General features: G+C 45.1%; 1 protein-coding gene across 1 annotated transcript; it reads right to left on the reverse strand.

The window, feature by feature from the left end:
- Window positions 1-1,243: 1,243 nt before the first annotated feature.
- Window positions 1,244-15,312, reverse strand: FAM71E2 (family with sequence similarity 71 member E2). Its single transcript, XM_044447701.1, has 12 exons — window positions 15,294-15,312; window positions 14,379-14,539; window positions 12,941-13,110; window positions 12,504-12,771; window positions 12,137-12,234; window positions 10,150-10,190; window positions 9,793-9,854; window positions 7,960-8,996; window positions 6,335-6,384; window positions 6,133-6,230; window positions 3,693-4,744; window positions 1,244-1,385 (listed from the first exon to the last, which is right to left on the reverse strand). The coding sequence occupies exons 1-12, from the start codon at window positions 15,310-15,312 to the stop codon at window positions 1,373-1,375; spliced, it is 3,069 nt and encodes a 1,022-aa protein (XP_044303636.1). The 3' UTR covers window positions 1,244-1,372.
- Between the last annotated feature and the right edge of the window lie 2,063 nt (window positions 15,313-17,375).

Consider the following 17,375-nt stretch of genomic DNA (forward strand, 5'->3'; position numbering starts at 1 on the left):
AGGCTCTGTTTGGCTCGGGTCTGGGGTCCACCTGGGTTTGCCCCAGCTGTTGACTGGCTCAGTCCGGTAACAGTCCCCAGTCTTTTTGGAGAAGAATGCATGCCTGGAAGTTTGTGAACATTATGGGTTTTCTCACAAAATGGCTGCCAAGGCTTGCTAGTTCATACAATGGTTACCATGGTGGGTATGGTTGATGACAAAACACTAATTTCCCAGAAGGATGGAATGGCACAAGTAAAAGAAAAGTAACATGTGCGAGAACCTATACACAAGGCAAAGGCAGGGCTGAGCTTCTGAACCCAAATATAGATGGTGCTGGAGGACAGAACTGAACTTTGAAATTGCCAGCCTCCCAGTTAAAAATGTTAATTTAAAAAATCAAATAAAATCAACCAATGTTCATGGCTACATTGATGCCCCACAAACACGACACTGGGAACACTTAGTTAATGTGGTATACCCATTATATAGTTTGAGCTCAGTGGTGGTAAATTTCTTTGAGTCAGAGGCCAGTTTGGTGTTGGATAACTGGTTGAGAGCTACATATCTATAAAGGGGAAGGGGAAAGAGCAAAAATAATCTAGTTCTGCTTTTTTTTTTAAAGAACCCATTTTCTTCCACCTTAATTTGTATTGTATTCCTGTTTCATTAATATAGATAATTTATTTTCTTAATTTCCAGTTTATACAGTTATCATTTTTAAGGGGAAATCCTACTCATGTTTAGACAAGCAAAAGTCTGGATGGGGTCTGGTGGGACTTGTAGGCCTTTTGTCTACCTAAACATACATAATATTGCATCTTCAATGTATTAGTGTGCCCTATCTGAACAATCAAATATATTTTCACCCTCATTACTTAGAAAGATTCATCCCAGAATGGATACTCCCTAGCTCTTCTCCACTTTCCCTAGGGAGGCAATTATAAAGATGTTCTGCAATAAGAGGGATGGATGGGAGGACAGATTGATGATAGGCAGACAAGTAAGTAGGCAGGAAGGCAGGCAGCTTTCATTTTGGTTCAAGTGAAGCCCATCCCTTTGTAAAAGCTCAGCTTGTCCCAAAATGTTTCCTGGTGTCTAACAAATCAAATTCTTCCTCCCAACTCTGACATCTTACAGATTGAAATTACATATCAACCATCAGTATACTCTGATTGAGTTTGTGCCCAACTAGGAAATTAAACAAAAGACATGCTCATTATTTCTTGTTAATTTTTAATTAAAATATTCTTTGTTCCTTGGCATATTTATAGAAATGAGTTTCTCCTTTTTCTCTCATATGGCAGCTCCGGATCGCTTCAGAAACTGGCCTCTGTGTATATTGGGCTAAGACACTGTGGACTCCATCAAGACAGGGTCTTTTTGAGCCATCTCATTTCTGACTTCTGGAAACAAAAGCAAGGAAGGACAACACTTCAGATCACATTTTCTGTTTAAGGTATTTCTAGCCCACTTTCTACAACAAAAATATTCAAGGCAGCTTACAAAGCAAATACAAATTTTATCAAGCAAAAATCAAAGCCAGACCATCTTTCCTTTCAGACACACATTTTGATAAAAGTAGACACAACAAAGATCCCAGACCTTAAAAGCGTGGGAAACAGAATAAAAACTGGGCTGCTGTCACACAAGAAGACCCTCTACTTGGTAGAGCTTTCAGGGGAGGACCTCATGAGGGGATTTCAACTGACAGGCAGGTTCACGTGGGAGAAAGTAGTCCTCTAGGGATCAAGGGGCCTGGCATAATTTAGGGTTTAAAAAAATCAAGCCCAGCACTTTTTGCCTAGAAACAAACCAGAACATCTGGAGTAATGTGTTTACAAACAGTAACAGTGAACCATCAGTACAGAAGGGGGAACCTAACAAGAAATGGGTTAGAACCAGCTCCATTTTTATGTTTCCATGTCCTTACAGGCAGCTTTGCAAATGATATGCAGCTCCATCCTACCATCCTTTTTGCCCTGGGACTAAGTCTTACACTTGTTTTCCCTAGAATACATTGCTAAAGACAGAATCTGCTGGAAAAATCTTCTGCACAAGCTCCATTGAAATAAATGGAAGATGCAAAAAGAAATTGTGTTCACTTTCTCTTGGATTGGCCCTTAATGGAAGGTCAAACCACCTGACTCTGCTATTTTCTTACTCTAAAGTAAGTTGAAGATGATTTGGACTGTGATACAAGTGCAGGAGATCTTTAAATCTTCCCCTACAACCTCCTTATTTTCTTACAAGTGCTCCCAATCCACAGGAAGGGGGAATGCATAAAAATAAAAAAATAAAAACCTTGGTTGGTGCCAATGGAGGCTACCCCTGCCCCTCCGTTTCCATCCCCATGCACTGGGTGGGCAAACATCAGAAAACAGGTGGTGGGTGGGGGAAGGTAGATTTAAACTATACTTACTTTGCAGTGGTCTCAATCTACTTCAAAGGGTGTGTGCTTGCTTTAGACTAAGTATGAGAGACTCAGCTTCCTACTACATATTTCTAATTTAGGAGTTCTGCTGCTGATTATAGCACTCCAATTGTAGACACACAATGTCTAAACATAACATTAAACTATATTTTAGTGTATAAGCACAAAGCATCCTATAGGCAATGCCAGGCCCCTATGCAGTCCTTTCACAGTTTGTAGTTGGCTTGTTTCGCAACTGGCTGGAGTTAGTGTGTAATAAGTAGGGTTAATGTGTAATGACAGAGGAGTCCATTAAATTGAAACTGAATAAGGGAAGTGAAGGAGAAGAATATACCCATCTGAGGTTTTATTTGAGCTCCTTTCTGGTTGTGCACATAATGCTGAAGTTTTAGAGCAGAGGTGAGCAACTTGTGGTCTTCTAGATGTTGTTAGGTTGCCTGCAACTCCACCATCCCTTACCATTAGCCATATCAATCCAACATCAGGGTGAACCAGCCCATCCCTGTCTTAGCATTATGTGAAAACCTTTTCCAGTATTGCATTTAGCAAGTCTATACTTAGCATTACTTCTATAAACTTCAGCAATTTAAGATTTCGTTCTTTTTTAAAATAATCCCTTACCTGAATGTCAAAAATGATATTTGAAGATTCAAATTTGGAATATGCATTGAATTTCAGATTTGGGGAAACAGTCATCTCAGCCTTGGTGAACATATGCAGGAAGAGCAACCCTCGGCTGCACTGAGTCATCTATACTATGGCCAGCCTCCTGGGAAGCTCACAAGCAAGACAAAATGGCCCCAGCCCGCTTCTCTTCTTGATTCCCATCAATTGGAATGCAGTAGTGTACTGCCTTTGGACATGGAGGTTCCATAGAAATGGCATGGAACCATCACTATCATTATCCACTAATAGGCCGGTCTTCTTTCATTAATTTGTCTAACAAAAGCCCCTTTTAATGACTTCTAAGGTAGTAGATACCACGACATTTTGTGACAGCAAATCCTATAAATTATCTGCTGTGTGAAGAAGTATTTTCATTTGTTCACCATGAGTCTACTGCTAATCAATTTCTAGTGGGTGATTCTGAATTTTAACATTATGGGAGCAGAAGAAAAACTTCTATCTGCCCATCTTCTTCACCCCATGAATAGTTTAATAGATTTCTATCATATCCTATTCCCTTCCCCATTGCTTTTTCCCTAATCTGAAAAAGGCCCAAATGTGTTAGCTTTTCCTACTTATTGCAATTCCTATTGCTCTCTCCTATAACCCAAACCTGTGAGATGTCTCTCTGTGTTCTTGTTGGTCAGGTCCACTGGGAAGTTTAGGGGCAGTAGCTTTTCTGGGTTTCTGTGGTTTCTTCTGTTTCTTCATCTTGGCTACAGACTTGCCTTCCATCTTCACAACAGCTGCTTCAGAAACCGTGTCTGCCGCACCCATGGCAACATGGGGAGAACTTGCTGGCATGGGAGGACCAGCAGCTTTGGAAAATGTGTCCATGGCTGAGTGCCCCACTCCCACAGATTTGGTTTCTGCTGTGGAGCAACCCACACCCATCGAAATGGGGGATTTGGGAAGAAGGCTGGATACTGCCACAGACTGGGAGCCTGACCTCTGAGCCTCAGCTGTTCGGCTCCTCTGTGGAGGCAGCGCACTGGACTCTCCCTGCTTCAAGACTCTGCTCCTGTTGTCAGGGACAGAGGGACCAACTGCTACAGAGACCATGTCTACTGCTGAGCGTCCCACACCCACAGATATCTTTGATCTTGGAGGGGAGGTAGCCACATCTGTTTTTCTAAGGGCTCCCCTGGAGGTTGGGAGATTTTTGGAGGGCCCTGGACTGGTCGGTTTCATTTGGGGTACTTTGCTGCCTGGCTTAGAAGGGACAGGGGAGAGTCTAGATTTCTCAGAGGATTTTGATACTACTAAAGACCTTTTAGCTACATCTTGATTCCCCAAGGGAGATATGCTGGGATGTCCTGTGGGTCTGGTTTCTCTGGGCTCCCGAAAAGTTGTGCTTGCCACAGAAGGCTCCTTGGCAGTGGTCCGGCTACCTGACCTCAAGTGTTCTGCTGTTTCTGAAATGCCACCCAGAGCTCCAGGAGTTCTTCCTCCAGGAACTCCTTTGGCCATGGAAGAGTAGACCTTTGAAGATGAGTGCTCTTCTGTCTCCAACCCCCTCATAGCAGATGTACTGGTGCCTACATCCATGTTCAGAGTGCTGCCTTCGGGATTTCCCTCCTCCTCATCATCTTGCAGGACATTTTTTCCTGATGGGCCAATCACACCAGAGATTGTTACACGTTTGGAAGGCTTGGCAGCCACATGCTGCAGGAAAGCAGAAAGAGAGCAAGAGAGAGAACACACCAAAAAACCAAAAGAACATAGAATGAGATAGATTTCATAGGCATAGAAGCCTTCTAAATAAATAAATAAATAAATAAATTTCACAGTGATGCTTGAAAAGTAATGACTTATTTTGTGATGATTGCCCAATGCATTTCAACGCAAGGTCTTCCTTAGAGGCAAAGGGTTTCTAATAGACCTGCTAATGTCTGCAAGTACATGGCTATAACATGGGGTTGAAATGGATGACTTCTATGGTCTCTTTTCACTCAGTGTTTCTTTTGAGTTTGGGCAGAAGCTGAATGGCACCAACAGGTCCATTGAAGATTATTGTAAAGGCCTTGGCAAGTATCTCCTTTGTTAGATAAATAGCACCGACTTATTGGGTAAACTACAGGCAAAATGCTCCTGTTTCTAGAAATACTTGAGTTGGGCAAAAAACACTAACCAGTACGCCATTCCTCACTTAGCTAATAACCATGTTATCTAGGTGACTGTAAAAAGCAGACTGCAGTTTGGGGGTCAAACTGATATCAGATGCAAAGCTTAGTTTCCAACAGTGGCTAATGATTCCGATATCACTAGTGCAGTGTATCCACTCCAAGTTTCAGACTGAACTTTAAAGAACCTGTTTGAGGTGGGAGTGGGGTTCCATGAATAGCCCCTTAAAGTTCAGACTACATCCCAGAATGGATATATCACCCCACTGACATTGAACTGGCAGCCTCCACAGTCAGTTTCTGAACTCTGGAAAAGTTAACAGTATTGGGAAGGAGGTAGAGACCTGATGTGGCAGCACTGGACACCAGGAGTCTGTTGGATTAAGATATGCATCCATCTATGAGCAATCTGTGTTAATTGTAAATAATGCAGAAATATTGCAGAGTGTCATGCCTGTGAGGCATCTCCTAAAGCAGCATTTCCTACTCTGGTACCCTTCAGATGTGTTGGACTGAAACTCCCATCATCCTCAGCCAATGAATATGCACATAACAACCCATGGTTTAAACAATACAGTGTTCACAATAAAAAAACAAAGCATCAATGCTCTTCCTGGGTTATTTCTGCTTAACAAAGCATCATTTTTAGTGCAGCTGGGTTTGCCCAACTTAATAACCCTAATTCAACAACCTATACCATAGGTTAGCATTGTGTGCAAGCTCCAACTCACAAGCCTCTCTTTCTAATGAATATTAGATGTATGAGTACCATTTGGCTTATAGACAAAAAGCATTCTTCATATGCCTCTCACCTTTATTGCACAGGAAGCATGTGGCAATCAGATGAACCTTAAAAGTATCTCCTCCACCTCCCAAAGGTGGCCTGTGCAGATGTGTCCCTCCCTGCAACCCTTTGCCCTGGCCCAGTACCTTAGCATCATCTCTGCTCTTTGAGTGTTTCATTGCCTCCACGGATGAGGACAGGATGCTAAAGATGGTCACGAAAGTAATGCTGCTTTTTTGTTTGGCTGCAAAGCAAATAGGAAAGTATCAGGTACACAGCTTTTTCAAACACTTGCTCTGGAGAGAATGATGGACCCATAATGGTAATTTAACTGGAATTCTGCCTTACCTGTACTCAGAGCCTTTTTCAGTTTGCTCCTGGACTCAGACATCTGGCTGCTGGTAAGATAACAGTGGATAAATTCACTTAATTTGTTAAAGAAATTAAAGACACAGGTACTGATTTTTAATTTCAAAGTCATAATGATAGCCTAAATGACCTACAGATCCTGCTTGGAATCTCAGGAATCAATGCTTTTAATGGAAAAAGCATGTTCCTACTCCACATGGATATGCAGGAGACAAGAAAATATGCTGGCATCATTACTAAGGGGATTTGAGATTATACAAGACTCCATGAACCTACATCATGGAACTCTGAAGACAGCCCCTGCCCACATAGGGTAATTTCTGATTGTATATCAGCAGAGAGGGTGTTCAAGCAAAGATTGGACAACCACATGTCAGGGATTACATGAGGGAGCTGGCTGGAGCTGGGGGTCAGACTAGATGTCCCAGGAGACCATCCTTCTGACTCACTTTGTTCTTGTGTTTCTATCTAGACCTTCATATGGACAGCCCTGCTTGTGTTTTTCTCTTACGGGTTCTAATGAACATGAATAGGTTACACAAAGAGCCTACAGATGCAGTGATGTTCCCGGATCCCACAGCATGTTGGTTTAGCCTTTGATGACCTTTGAAAATGGTAAGAAAGCAAGTAAAGCCCAAAGGCACAGTGCTTTTTCAGCTACTGAGATATCAAATGCCATCATTCAAGATACCGTAATCTGGTTGTAAAAATATTGCTTTGGGAGCATTATTTTTTGAAAAGAAGAATATGGCAGAAATAGGCAAAACATGCTCACTGACTCATTCGAATTCAGATGGTTCAAGAGAGCAATAAGCATAACCTGTATATGATCATATATACCTTTTCCATAATACTTAGCTTCCAGCTGCCCCTGATTAAAATAAACTGGCATTTGGAACAATGACCAACAGTGACTGAGACAACATAGGCAAAACAAAAACATATGCTAATCTATATGTGCTCTAAATCTGTGTGTATGCGTTTGTCTTTAAAGGATCCTGTCTCCTAAGGATGCCCATCTTAGAAAAAGAGATGTTTGCAAAAGGAGGAGAAGGGAATTTGATTTCAGGGAAAAAAACTCAGGCAGAAAGATCCAGGCAAGGGAGTGGTTGGAAAGACCAGGAAGTGAAGCACACGTGGGTAAAAAGCCAGATAATTTAGGAGAATCACATGCAACATAGATCATCAAGACCCCTGTACCCCTATTTCAACAAGTGTTTATGGACAGCAGGGTGGAGGGCAGATCAGACACTACTTCTGAAGCAAATGCAGTTTTTCCTAGCCTGGAGATCATTGAAAGACCCAGGTCCAAAGATACAGCCAATGGAGACCAATCCTGGGAGTCCAAGTCCCTGTGGAATCTGCAGATCATTCCTCCACTGCTATGAATAAATAAATGAAAAAAATCACACCTCCATCATTTAATTTGGAGCTGCTTGCACTTGTCAAGGATTATTATCCACCACTTCTTGACCCCATTGTGTAAACATCCTGCCTGACTTCAAAGGCGGTTCACAAGCTGGGGTCTTGTGCTTTGCCCATTCCAGATTGCTAAGACCTCACTTCTTAAGCCAAATTCTTGTTAGCCCATTTTCTCAGCATACCTGGATGGTTCCTTACTTGTCCCTCCATGGGATTTTGTTTTCGCTTCACTTTGTTTGTCTGTTCCTGATGTTTGCTTTTTGGACCTCTTTGAAACTAGGCTAGCCAGTTTGGAGGGGCCCACTGCCACATTCTTCCAACCTGATTGAGAAGGCCCCACTCCTACTGATGCTGTTGTCCTGCGGACTTGCATCACAGGTTCCTTTCCCTTCTGTGACAAATTCCGAGATGTGGAGTCTGGGGAGGGGCTCGAAGATGAACGGGGCCTGATACGCGGTATTCTGGATGTCTTTGAATATGGGTCACTGTTCTGGCCCTGGTTTTCTATCTTAGAAGGAGAGACTGAGGTCCCATATTTCTCTGAAACCACATGAGCTTCCCGGCTGGCTGGTCTGGATCGGCCAGCTGCTGGTGACACGGCACCTGCCTCAGAAGGACCAGCAGCTACTGAGATGCGGGATCTCGGGGGAGGGCTGGCTGATGGTACTCCTATAGAAGCTGGTCTGGATGTGGGCTGGCTCTGCTTAGCTGCTAGGCTTCGGGAGGCCTTGCCTTCTCTTCCTTGTGACAGAGGACTGATGGGCTCTGAAGAGCTGGGACTTTTGCTTGGCTGCTTGGTGGCAGCATCCTTCTCCCTGTGGAGCTCAGAGCTCCTCTTGGATGTGCTTTGTACCAAAGCACTGGATTTTTTACTCTTTTGCAGTTTGATAGCAGCAGGCTCAGATTCAGATGATGTTACCAGTGTGGGGGTTTCTCTTGTGGCATAGGGATGTCCCACATTCCTTGCTTGATCAGGTCCTCTGGTGTTAATCTGACTCACTGGTGTGGAGCAACCAGCTGCTTGAGAAGGTTCTATGTCCATTGAAACATGAGCTTGTGGTGAGGAATGGAGAGAAGTCTGTTTTGATAGGGACTGCTTCTGAGTCTGAGACCTTCCAGAACTGGAAGGGTCAGTCTGGGATGCTACTGGCTGCTTAGATGTTTTCCAATTTAGGCTCCTTGGAACTGAATACACAGATTGATCTGTGTAAGTGGGCCCCTGTAAAGGAAGAAAGATTCAGTAGAATGGCATATGTGGGGAGCAGCTTCCCAGTAGGCAATGGAAGATGAATACTGTTCTCCAGGAAGGCTTGACCTAATTATTTCTCTGGGATTCAAAAGTCCTCCTTTTTGGACCCACAAAGTCAGACAGATGGTTCCCAGAGCCCCATCCACTGCCTCCCACCTTTCTGGTGGGACAACTCACCCTTCCCCGACCTGCCAGCATGGCCAGTGGTCAAAGATGGGGGCAGTCCCATTTCTACAACACCTGGAGGGCCATGGGTTTCCCCATCCTATTCTTTGGAATAGAAAACCAATAATTTGTCCTAAATGTGGAAAGCCTGTCTCGTGACAAACTATAATTCAGCTCCTTTTTCAGCCTCTAGCTTTCTACCTACACCATCAGAGTATATCTTCTTTGCCAATCTGTCAGTTTTATACGTATGCAATGGCCATGACTACCCTGAAAGAATCCTGGGAACTGTAGCTTGTTGAAGATGCTGAGAATTCGGTTGTTCCCCAGAGGTTGGCATCTAGAACCATTAATTCTTCCCCTTCTCTGTCTTCAAGCTTATCACTTTTCTCTCATCCTCTTCCACACACTTCCTGAGCACATGACCTCCCCCAAAAGAGCCAGGGCAAAGCCAAAACCAGCTGCGCACTAGCACCCTGGGAAAATCTGAGCCATGTGTCTCCAAGGCATGCCAGCTCCAGGCACTGGCTTTTCTAGAGGGTAACAAGATCTCTAGAGCCAGCCCAGAGAAGAAAAAGAACAGGCTGTTTTCTATCCTTACGTCACTTGGTGAGGTTCCAGGGAATCCTTGAGATGAGTAAAATGAGGATCCAGTGAAACCTTCTGAAATAAAAAGGAAAGGAAGGAATGGATCAGCATAAGCATACGTTGGGTGATGAAAAACATGTGGGTCTGGGATGGGTGGAGGGTGCATCTTCTGCCCCAACTATTTCATCCTCAGGCCCACAGATGTATAAGCATCTCACTGCTGGGTCACCCCAATATTTGAGAAGTGGAGGCACCATAAAGCAGCATTTGGCTGGTGGAAGTTTTCCTTCCTGAATGCCCAACTCCTAATGCAGAATGGGGCTGAGGTTTAAGCTGAGCCTGGCCCTGCCTTCATTGCTTCCATCCCTACCTGATTTTAAGTTGCTTTGATTTGAAGCAGTATCACGTTGCCTGGAACAGAAAAGCTTGGATAAGAACTTGACCAAAATAATTCCCATCCTGCAATATGCTGACACAACTCTGTTAGCTCTGGGGAAACTGAGAGGCAGCAAGAGTCCTTCCTAACCACATGTGCTGTCCTTGTTTTAACACGCTGTAAATCATCTCCCTAAATGTATTTGCTGTATGTATTGTCAATGTGATATTCTCGCTTCCCAGTTTTACAATTGGGTAGAAATTAATTACTTTTTCATTTTTGGGATGTGGGGAAACATCTCGGATCATTTCACAGATGAAAATAAAGACATTTTTTAAAATTCCCATAGAAAAGGTCACGAACTAACCCTCACCCTACTCTTTGATGAATGGTCCAAGCTCTGCCTGTTAAATGCATGCATTCATTTAGTGGCTTGTCCTTCACCAATTTAAAAGCTGAAATGTCATATGTTGTCTTGGTTAAAGAGAAAAAACATAATGGTTGATGATGTGTAATCAACAGTTCAAATTAGGGCTGTCTTGGGAATATAGCAAACTGCCTGGTTCACACAATCATGGGAGAGAGGGGAGATAATGTTGCTTCCATGAATCCCCTCCAGTCACTTGAGTCAAGTTCATTGGTTCATCTCACCCAGTTTTGTCAATACTGATCTGATTTGTACAACATGAGAACCCGTGATAGGTAAACAGCCATGGTGGCTTGTTGTGTCATCTGAACCCAGTCAATTCAGCAGGGTTTTTTAATTTGCACAAACAAGCCACCCTGAGGACCCATGACTTGTTTTAGGGTTATGCTTACTCATGATCTGTGCTGTCTGAACCTGGCAAGGCAATTCTATTATGGGTCGTTGAGAATGGCTGACTAGGCAAAAGTAGCAACCCCCTGGCCACTTGCTTTTGCAATCTTGCCAATGACTGCCCTTCCATCCACTACTAGAATGGTACTTTGGAAGGACCATCACTCATTCCTTGGCTTTTTATTTGTAGGGCTCTCAAAAATGTATAATTGGGGGTCATAATTTGTTGGCATTAGTATTGGTGTTGGTCTTTCACAGGTGTACAAGTCGCACTTGCAGCTGTCTATTATGAGTAGTCTTGTCTGGTCAATTCCTTGCCTATTTCAGCTCTGAAAAGGAGGACAGGGTGAGACTGCATGTAGGCTAATTTGTGCACATTCGTCAGGGGCCAAGTGCCTAACAGGCAACTGAAAAGCATTTGGAAACAGCAACAATAGATGCTGCACCAAAGTCAAGGGGACAGTATCTCCCCCTTAGCAATGTGATTCTCCCAATTTTTAAAGCCCAGTCAACAGTTCCAAAAGCCCTTTACCTTCTGAACACTTCCTTGATACTCTACCTTCTCTAGAAAGGGGAATCTATCTATCCATCCATCCCAGTACAATGGAGATATTTAAAAACTTAATTTTCAGGTGCTGAAGAAAAAAAATCCCAACTGCACTATTTTTAGGCTCTGAAAAATAAAAATGTTAGCAAATGGAAAGGGATAGCAATTGGAGTGCAGAGGAGGAGACAAGATAGATAGATAGATAGATAGATAGATAGATAGATAGAGGCAAAGGACACTACAATATCAGCTGGAAGATGACATGGTAAGGAGGGGAAGAACAAGCCATGGTGAGCTCAATCATTGGGCACGCCATGAGTTGTTCAGCAAACAATCAACCCACCGTGGGTTATTCACAGAATAGCTTACAACCCCAAAAGTGTGATCTTAAAAGCAATATAGTCTACATGGCAACTACTCTGTCCCACTCTTTTTCAAAGCTAAAATCAGCTGGGGACAGGGTAGTTCTCATATGACACTGATAGGGGACAGTTGCCCTATTCTCTCTACCGTATCCCTGCAATAAGTTGCAGGAAAGTTGGGGCACAGCCATGATCCACCCTAAGCATCTTCTGGATCATTCCTCCCACACTGCTAGAAATATCAGAAGTACATACATGGATCTTGACTTCTCCCTGGAGGGACTGGCCTGCTGTAGCTGCTCCTTCAGCTGCCCAGTGGACCCTTTATTCATGATGGCTGGTAGCCAGTGTTGCTGGAAGAACACAGAGCAAGTCAGGCAGAGGCTGCAGTACGATGGATGAACATCTGCAAACTCACCAAATACAAAGGGCTAAGTACAGCATCTTGAACAGTGGTGGGAAGGGCAAAAACTGGGCAGAGAGATGGAAAAATGGATGGATAGGTCCTGACATAGGGAAGGGTAAAGAAGAAAGGCTCCTGAATGACTCTCTGCCCTGAGTTAATTCTGTATCACCCCAATTTAGAAAGCTCAGTCCTGCACTTAGCTACGATGATGCTCACTTTCCTGGGCACAGTGCGCAAGCTCGCAGTCTTCCATATGGTGTGAACTCCAGATTCCTTAGAGGCAATGCTTGGCGGTGCATTTATCTTGCCCTTGGCCACATGCAGTAGGTAGATGAGGCGCAGCCAGCGATCAAAGAGGAAGTCCGCTTCCTTCTCGGGGGCATAGAGCTGCAGGTAGTATTTTTGCCCAGTCACGATCTGCACTTTCAGCTGCCGCTGTTCCAAGTTGTGAACAAAAATCTCCACCAGCTGAAGAGGGATCAACCTGTGCAGAGGGAAGAGAAGGGGTTCAATCTAGGAAACCCAGCATTGTTGGGAGGTATCATTGGCCTACTCCTTCAGGCACACATGCCGGCATTTTGATGGAGGTTTTTTCCCAGGAAAATATGGGGTAGCATGGCAGGGGGTAGAGCTGGGTACTGCACCAGTCTTACCGCGTTATTTCCAGCTCTTTCAGCTTGGGGTATTTTGCTCCTATCCTTTGTTTTTCCCGGCCAATGATCATCAAGTCTGGAAGTAGCATGCTGGGTTTCCTAGCCAGTATGCCCATGACAACAATATTGGGGTGATTGTGGATGCCAATGCATTCGCCCCTCTTGGTCACCTGGGTGTGGAGGAGAAAGAGTGAGGAGTCTTTCAGGAATGGAACAGAAGTGGTGGCAACAGAAAAGAGTCTCAAACTAGTGTGGATGCAACTGGTTGTCCAACATCAGGCATGGCAACCAATCAAGCCTGGGATTCTTTTTATTATTGGCTAGAGAAACAGGACTATGCATAGACTTAAATATGTTTATAGTTTAACATAAAAAGAAAAAATGTGGGGGGCTGACCCAGTAGGTCTGATGTTTTTCGATGTCTGATTTTTCGATGATTGATGCTTCTTAGTTTCTTTTTGTTAGGTATATTAAGAATAAAACTTATTCTTAGGAGAGAGAGAGAGAGAGAGAGAAAGAGAGAGAGAGATTCTTTCCAACCAGCTGTTCCTCTCTCTGCTTCTTCCCCCTCTCATATATGAGCACATCAAGCTGCCTCTTCCTGGGTTGAGCTACTGGCCCATTTAGGCCCCCAAGCTTTCTACTCCATTGAGGAACAGCTCCCCTCACCTGCTCCCTGGTCCTGTGTAACTGAAGATGCCAAAGACTGAACCCTGAGAGCTCCTGCATCAAAGCAGGTGCTCAGCCACTGAGCAATTTTCCTCTGTCAATTAAATATTCTCTCCGCATAGTGCTAGCTGCAGGTTTCTAAAACAAGGCATCCCCAACAGGCGCCCTAGCTCAGAATGTCTGCCTTCCCACCATCATGGTCACCAGCTGCTGTTCCACCCTGTCCTCCTGCTCACCTTTGCTACTGCTTGACTGCTTGATAGGTAGCGAGCCCGTGAGTGAGAGGGCAGCAGCATCTACGGCTCCTCCTCCTCACCATCAGCACTCTCTGGTCCAGAGCAAAAGGCAGCTGAACAAGAAGACTGCAATGGCGAAGGGGAGCAGCAGCTCCATGAGGCTGCTGTCCATTGGCCCCTCCTGGGGTATGGACCTTGGCAGGTGCCCAGCAATGCCTACCCTTGAAGCCAGCCCTAAGCCACCCTCTCCTTTGTTTCTTTAAGCATGCATCGATGCTGAAGGCCAAGGGAAACATCATGGCCTGCCTCTGGGATGTTTGTACTAATTGCAGGTAGCACAAGCATGGGACAGAGTAGCTGTTGGAAGCAGTGAAGAAATGGATTGCACACCACCATGATTTAGTCTTTACCAGCCAATGTGATGTGGACAGCTTTGCACATCTATGGGGAACTGGCTCATCGGACAGGGTGCATTGCAGCCGTCTCTCCCTGCTGTAGAGCTATGAGGCCAACTGAGGGCAACACTTGGTCACCTGCACAAAGTTGCCCTCGAAGATCAGCGCTTTGCTTAACAGATTATACTCGGCCCTTCGCAGCACCTTCTGCAGTTTGCCGGGTGAAGGGTTCCAGCCACTGAAATCTGGGTCATCACTGCGCTTGGGGGAGTTCTCTGAGCCGCTCCTCCATGCCTTCCCTGAGAGACAGAAAAGAGAAATAAATGGAGAGCAGACACATGGGAAACCTGTGCCTGGGGAACCTGGAAGGCCGGGCTCTCCTTTCTGTTGAGTCTGCAAAATTCTCCCCTTCCTCAGCTCTTTTCTTCCTGCATTGAATTACATAGCAACAGTGCTGAATTACAGATTGCAAGCCTATTAAGGAAGGTGCCTGCCTTCTTGGGCTTTTGCAAAACATGTTCAGTGATGTTACTAAAATAAATGATTTCGGTGTACCTCATTTCACACACATGGACACACATGCAGGCACTAAATTATCTCCCTTAAAACCATAGAGAGGAAAGGCACCAGTAGGCTATGGATTTTAACTTCCTCTTGACAGATTCTGCAATCCCAGCCACAGCAAATACATGCCAGGCTAGCAAGGGACGTGAGCATGTGAGTTGAGCCCTTCGCTTCCATGGAAGGAGACACCATATCCACTTCTGCTTCTCAGATCAATTAACATATCTGATCTGAGGAAAACTGGCTTCCAGTCTTCAAACATCAATTAGCTTGCCAGGATGAACAAAACTCCTCATCCAAGCCTTTCCCTTCGTTTTGGGACACAACTCCATGAAACCCAACATCTTCCTAGGCCAGCCTTCCAACTTGGTGCTCTCCAGATGCATTGGACTACAATTTTCAGAGGCCACCAGGGTGAGGAAGATTGGTGGAGATTCTTTGCTTCCAATGGAGTCCCCAACGAACAAGCCTGAGCAGCTGAGCACTCACCTGACGGGTAAGTGATCATGGCTGCACCTGAATGGGCCTCAAGGGCATCTTATAAGGCCTTGGAAGAGGGATGTTTTTTGGGCCACAGAATCCTGGATCATTATTCTGGGTGGGGCTGGGCCCCCCCCATGTCCTTTGCAGTTCCTGGATTTGGTTGTCTATGGGGGCCTCTCCTTTCTGCAAGTGCCCCCTGCTGCAGGCAGCTGAAAGGCAGGCCTGTCCCAGCAGAATGCTTGCCTGTTTGACCACATTGTGACATCAGCCAAGAAAGCAAGAGCTGGACTTGCTGATGTTAGGCAGTTGAAAGATGGTCTGTCCAGACGGGCAGCTTCAAGCACTACACCAAGCAGCTTTTCCAATGTGCTGTCCATTGATTTTCTATGGTAAGAAAAAAAGTAGAGGAAGAGGCTAGAAAACACAGGAGGTTTACAAGGAGAAGGCATGGCATTGTCTAGAGCTCAGTGGTGTGATGGTAAATTTTAATGCACAGACCCTCATCAAGACAGTTCCCAGAGCTACCACCAGAAGCAGAGTCCAAAAAACCAGGCAGCTGTGTGGCGCCAGAGCAACAAACCAGTTCCTGCAGGACAAGAAAGCAGCTGGCTATGCAGCAGGTGAAGGCGTTTCTAAAATGGAGCTTGTGCCTCAAGGAACGCTGCTTGTTAAGAGTCCCCACCCCGCAAGCTGGGTCTTGAACCCTTATCCCCAGCAGGCTGTGTCCCCTGCCCTCAAGCCTCTCCCCAGGGAACTATGTGGCTGCTGTGCTCTGGAGCCATCCTTCCTTCCCTCTGTGTGTTGTGCTCCACAGTAGTTGTGAGCAGGTGAGAAGAGGACCCAAACATTTGCCAGTAGGGTTGCATGGGGGGAATAACGGGGCTGTTGCTGTCTGCATTGCCGTTGCTGGAGGCAGGGGGTGCTGTAGCACTGTTTTGCAGGTTGGGATGCAAAAGCTGGCTTGGGGGCATGTTTCCTTTGAGCTGAAATCGCTGGCGCCCTCTGTCCAGTTGGTCTGCAGTGGGGTAGTGGAACCAGGGCCTGCAGGGATGTAGCACCAGCAGATTTTGATGATCAGGGGCACTGACACCATCTCCCTTCTCAGAATTCCATGTTTCCTCTGAATTTAGTTGCAGTCTTCACAGGAGGTCAGTTTGCATGACTGGCTGCCAGCAATGTGGCTTAAATAAGCCACAGGAGCTTGCAATGCATTCCAGATACTTTTGTGAATCGTCAAGCCATGTCACATGGACAGCCCAGTTTCTGGTTAGCCCATTAACGTGATAATGCACCACCCTACCTAGGATTACATGATACAATAAGCTGTAGCTTGAATATTCACAGTGGCAGTCAACATGCTCCTTAAGTCACTGTAGTTTATTTAAGCCATGCTGGCAGCCACTGATCACGCAAATCTGATTGGTAGTTGCAAGGAACGGGTGGGGATAGCATTTTCTCAGTGACAATGCATTGTTGCAAGCCATCCGTCTTGTAATGTGAAGTATTTGGGGGTGATCTGGTATTGAATGGTCTGGTATTGAATTAAGTCCCATGTGCTTTGCGAAACGTCTGTGTCTGGAGAGATGAAAACTGCCAGAATTTCTCTGTTGCTGGCTGTTCTGGAGTCAGCTGTGGGGTGTTTATTGAGACTGCCATGGCGGGCACCTGTGCTTCAAAAATGCCATCTCTACACCACTGGTGGCACATGAACTGCATCACCAGTAAAAACCCTGAATGGTGGCAGCATTTTCATAGATATGTGTGTGTGTGTGGGGGGGTCTTGTTTGGATGCCATTTCAGGTTTTCTAAGCACCGTCTTTTTATCTGCCCTCCCCTCTCTGGTTAAGAATGCATCCAGTAGTAGTTGTTCCATTGATATAGTTTCCCTTGCCCTGGCTCCAAACTGGAGTATTGGCCTGCCTTGCCATATGATCCAGCAGTTGCCTATCTTAACCTAGAATACTATTCCATTGGCTTAGCTCAGAGATCTGCAGCTATTTGGCTTGCCTTCCTTCTCCACAGTAATTTTTTGGCCACTGTTTTGTCTGCTGTATCGGGCAAGAGTCTTCTCCATCAGTTCTGCTAAAA

The sequence above is a fragment of the Varanus komodoensis genome, unplaced genomic scaffold (genome assembly GCF_004798865.1).
Source record: "Varanus komodoensis strain SLA01 unplaced genomic scaffold, ASM479886v1 scaffold53, whole genome shotgun sequence".
In the NCBI taxonomy this organism is placed as follows: Eukaryota; Metazoa; Chordata; class Lepidosauria; order Squamata; family Varanidae; genus Varanus; species Varanus komodoensis.

What these genes read in the sequence shown, in the direction of transcription:
- FAM71E2 (XM_044447701.1), bottom strand. An exon ending in TGCGCACTGTGCCCAGGAAA is followed by an intron (nt 12,235 to 12,503) that starts GTGAGCATCATC and finishes GTGTTCTTCCAG; the next exon opens with CAACACTGGCTACCAGCCAT. An exon ending in AGGGAGAAGTCAAGATCCAT is followed by an intron (nt 10,191 to 12,136) that starts GTATGTACTTCT and finishes TTTCTGTTCCAG; the next exon opens with GCAACGTGATACTGCTTCAA.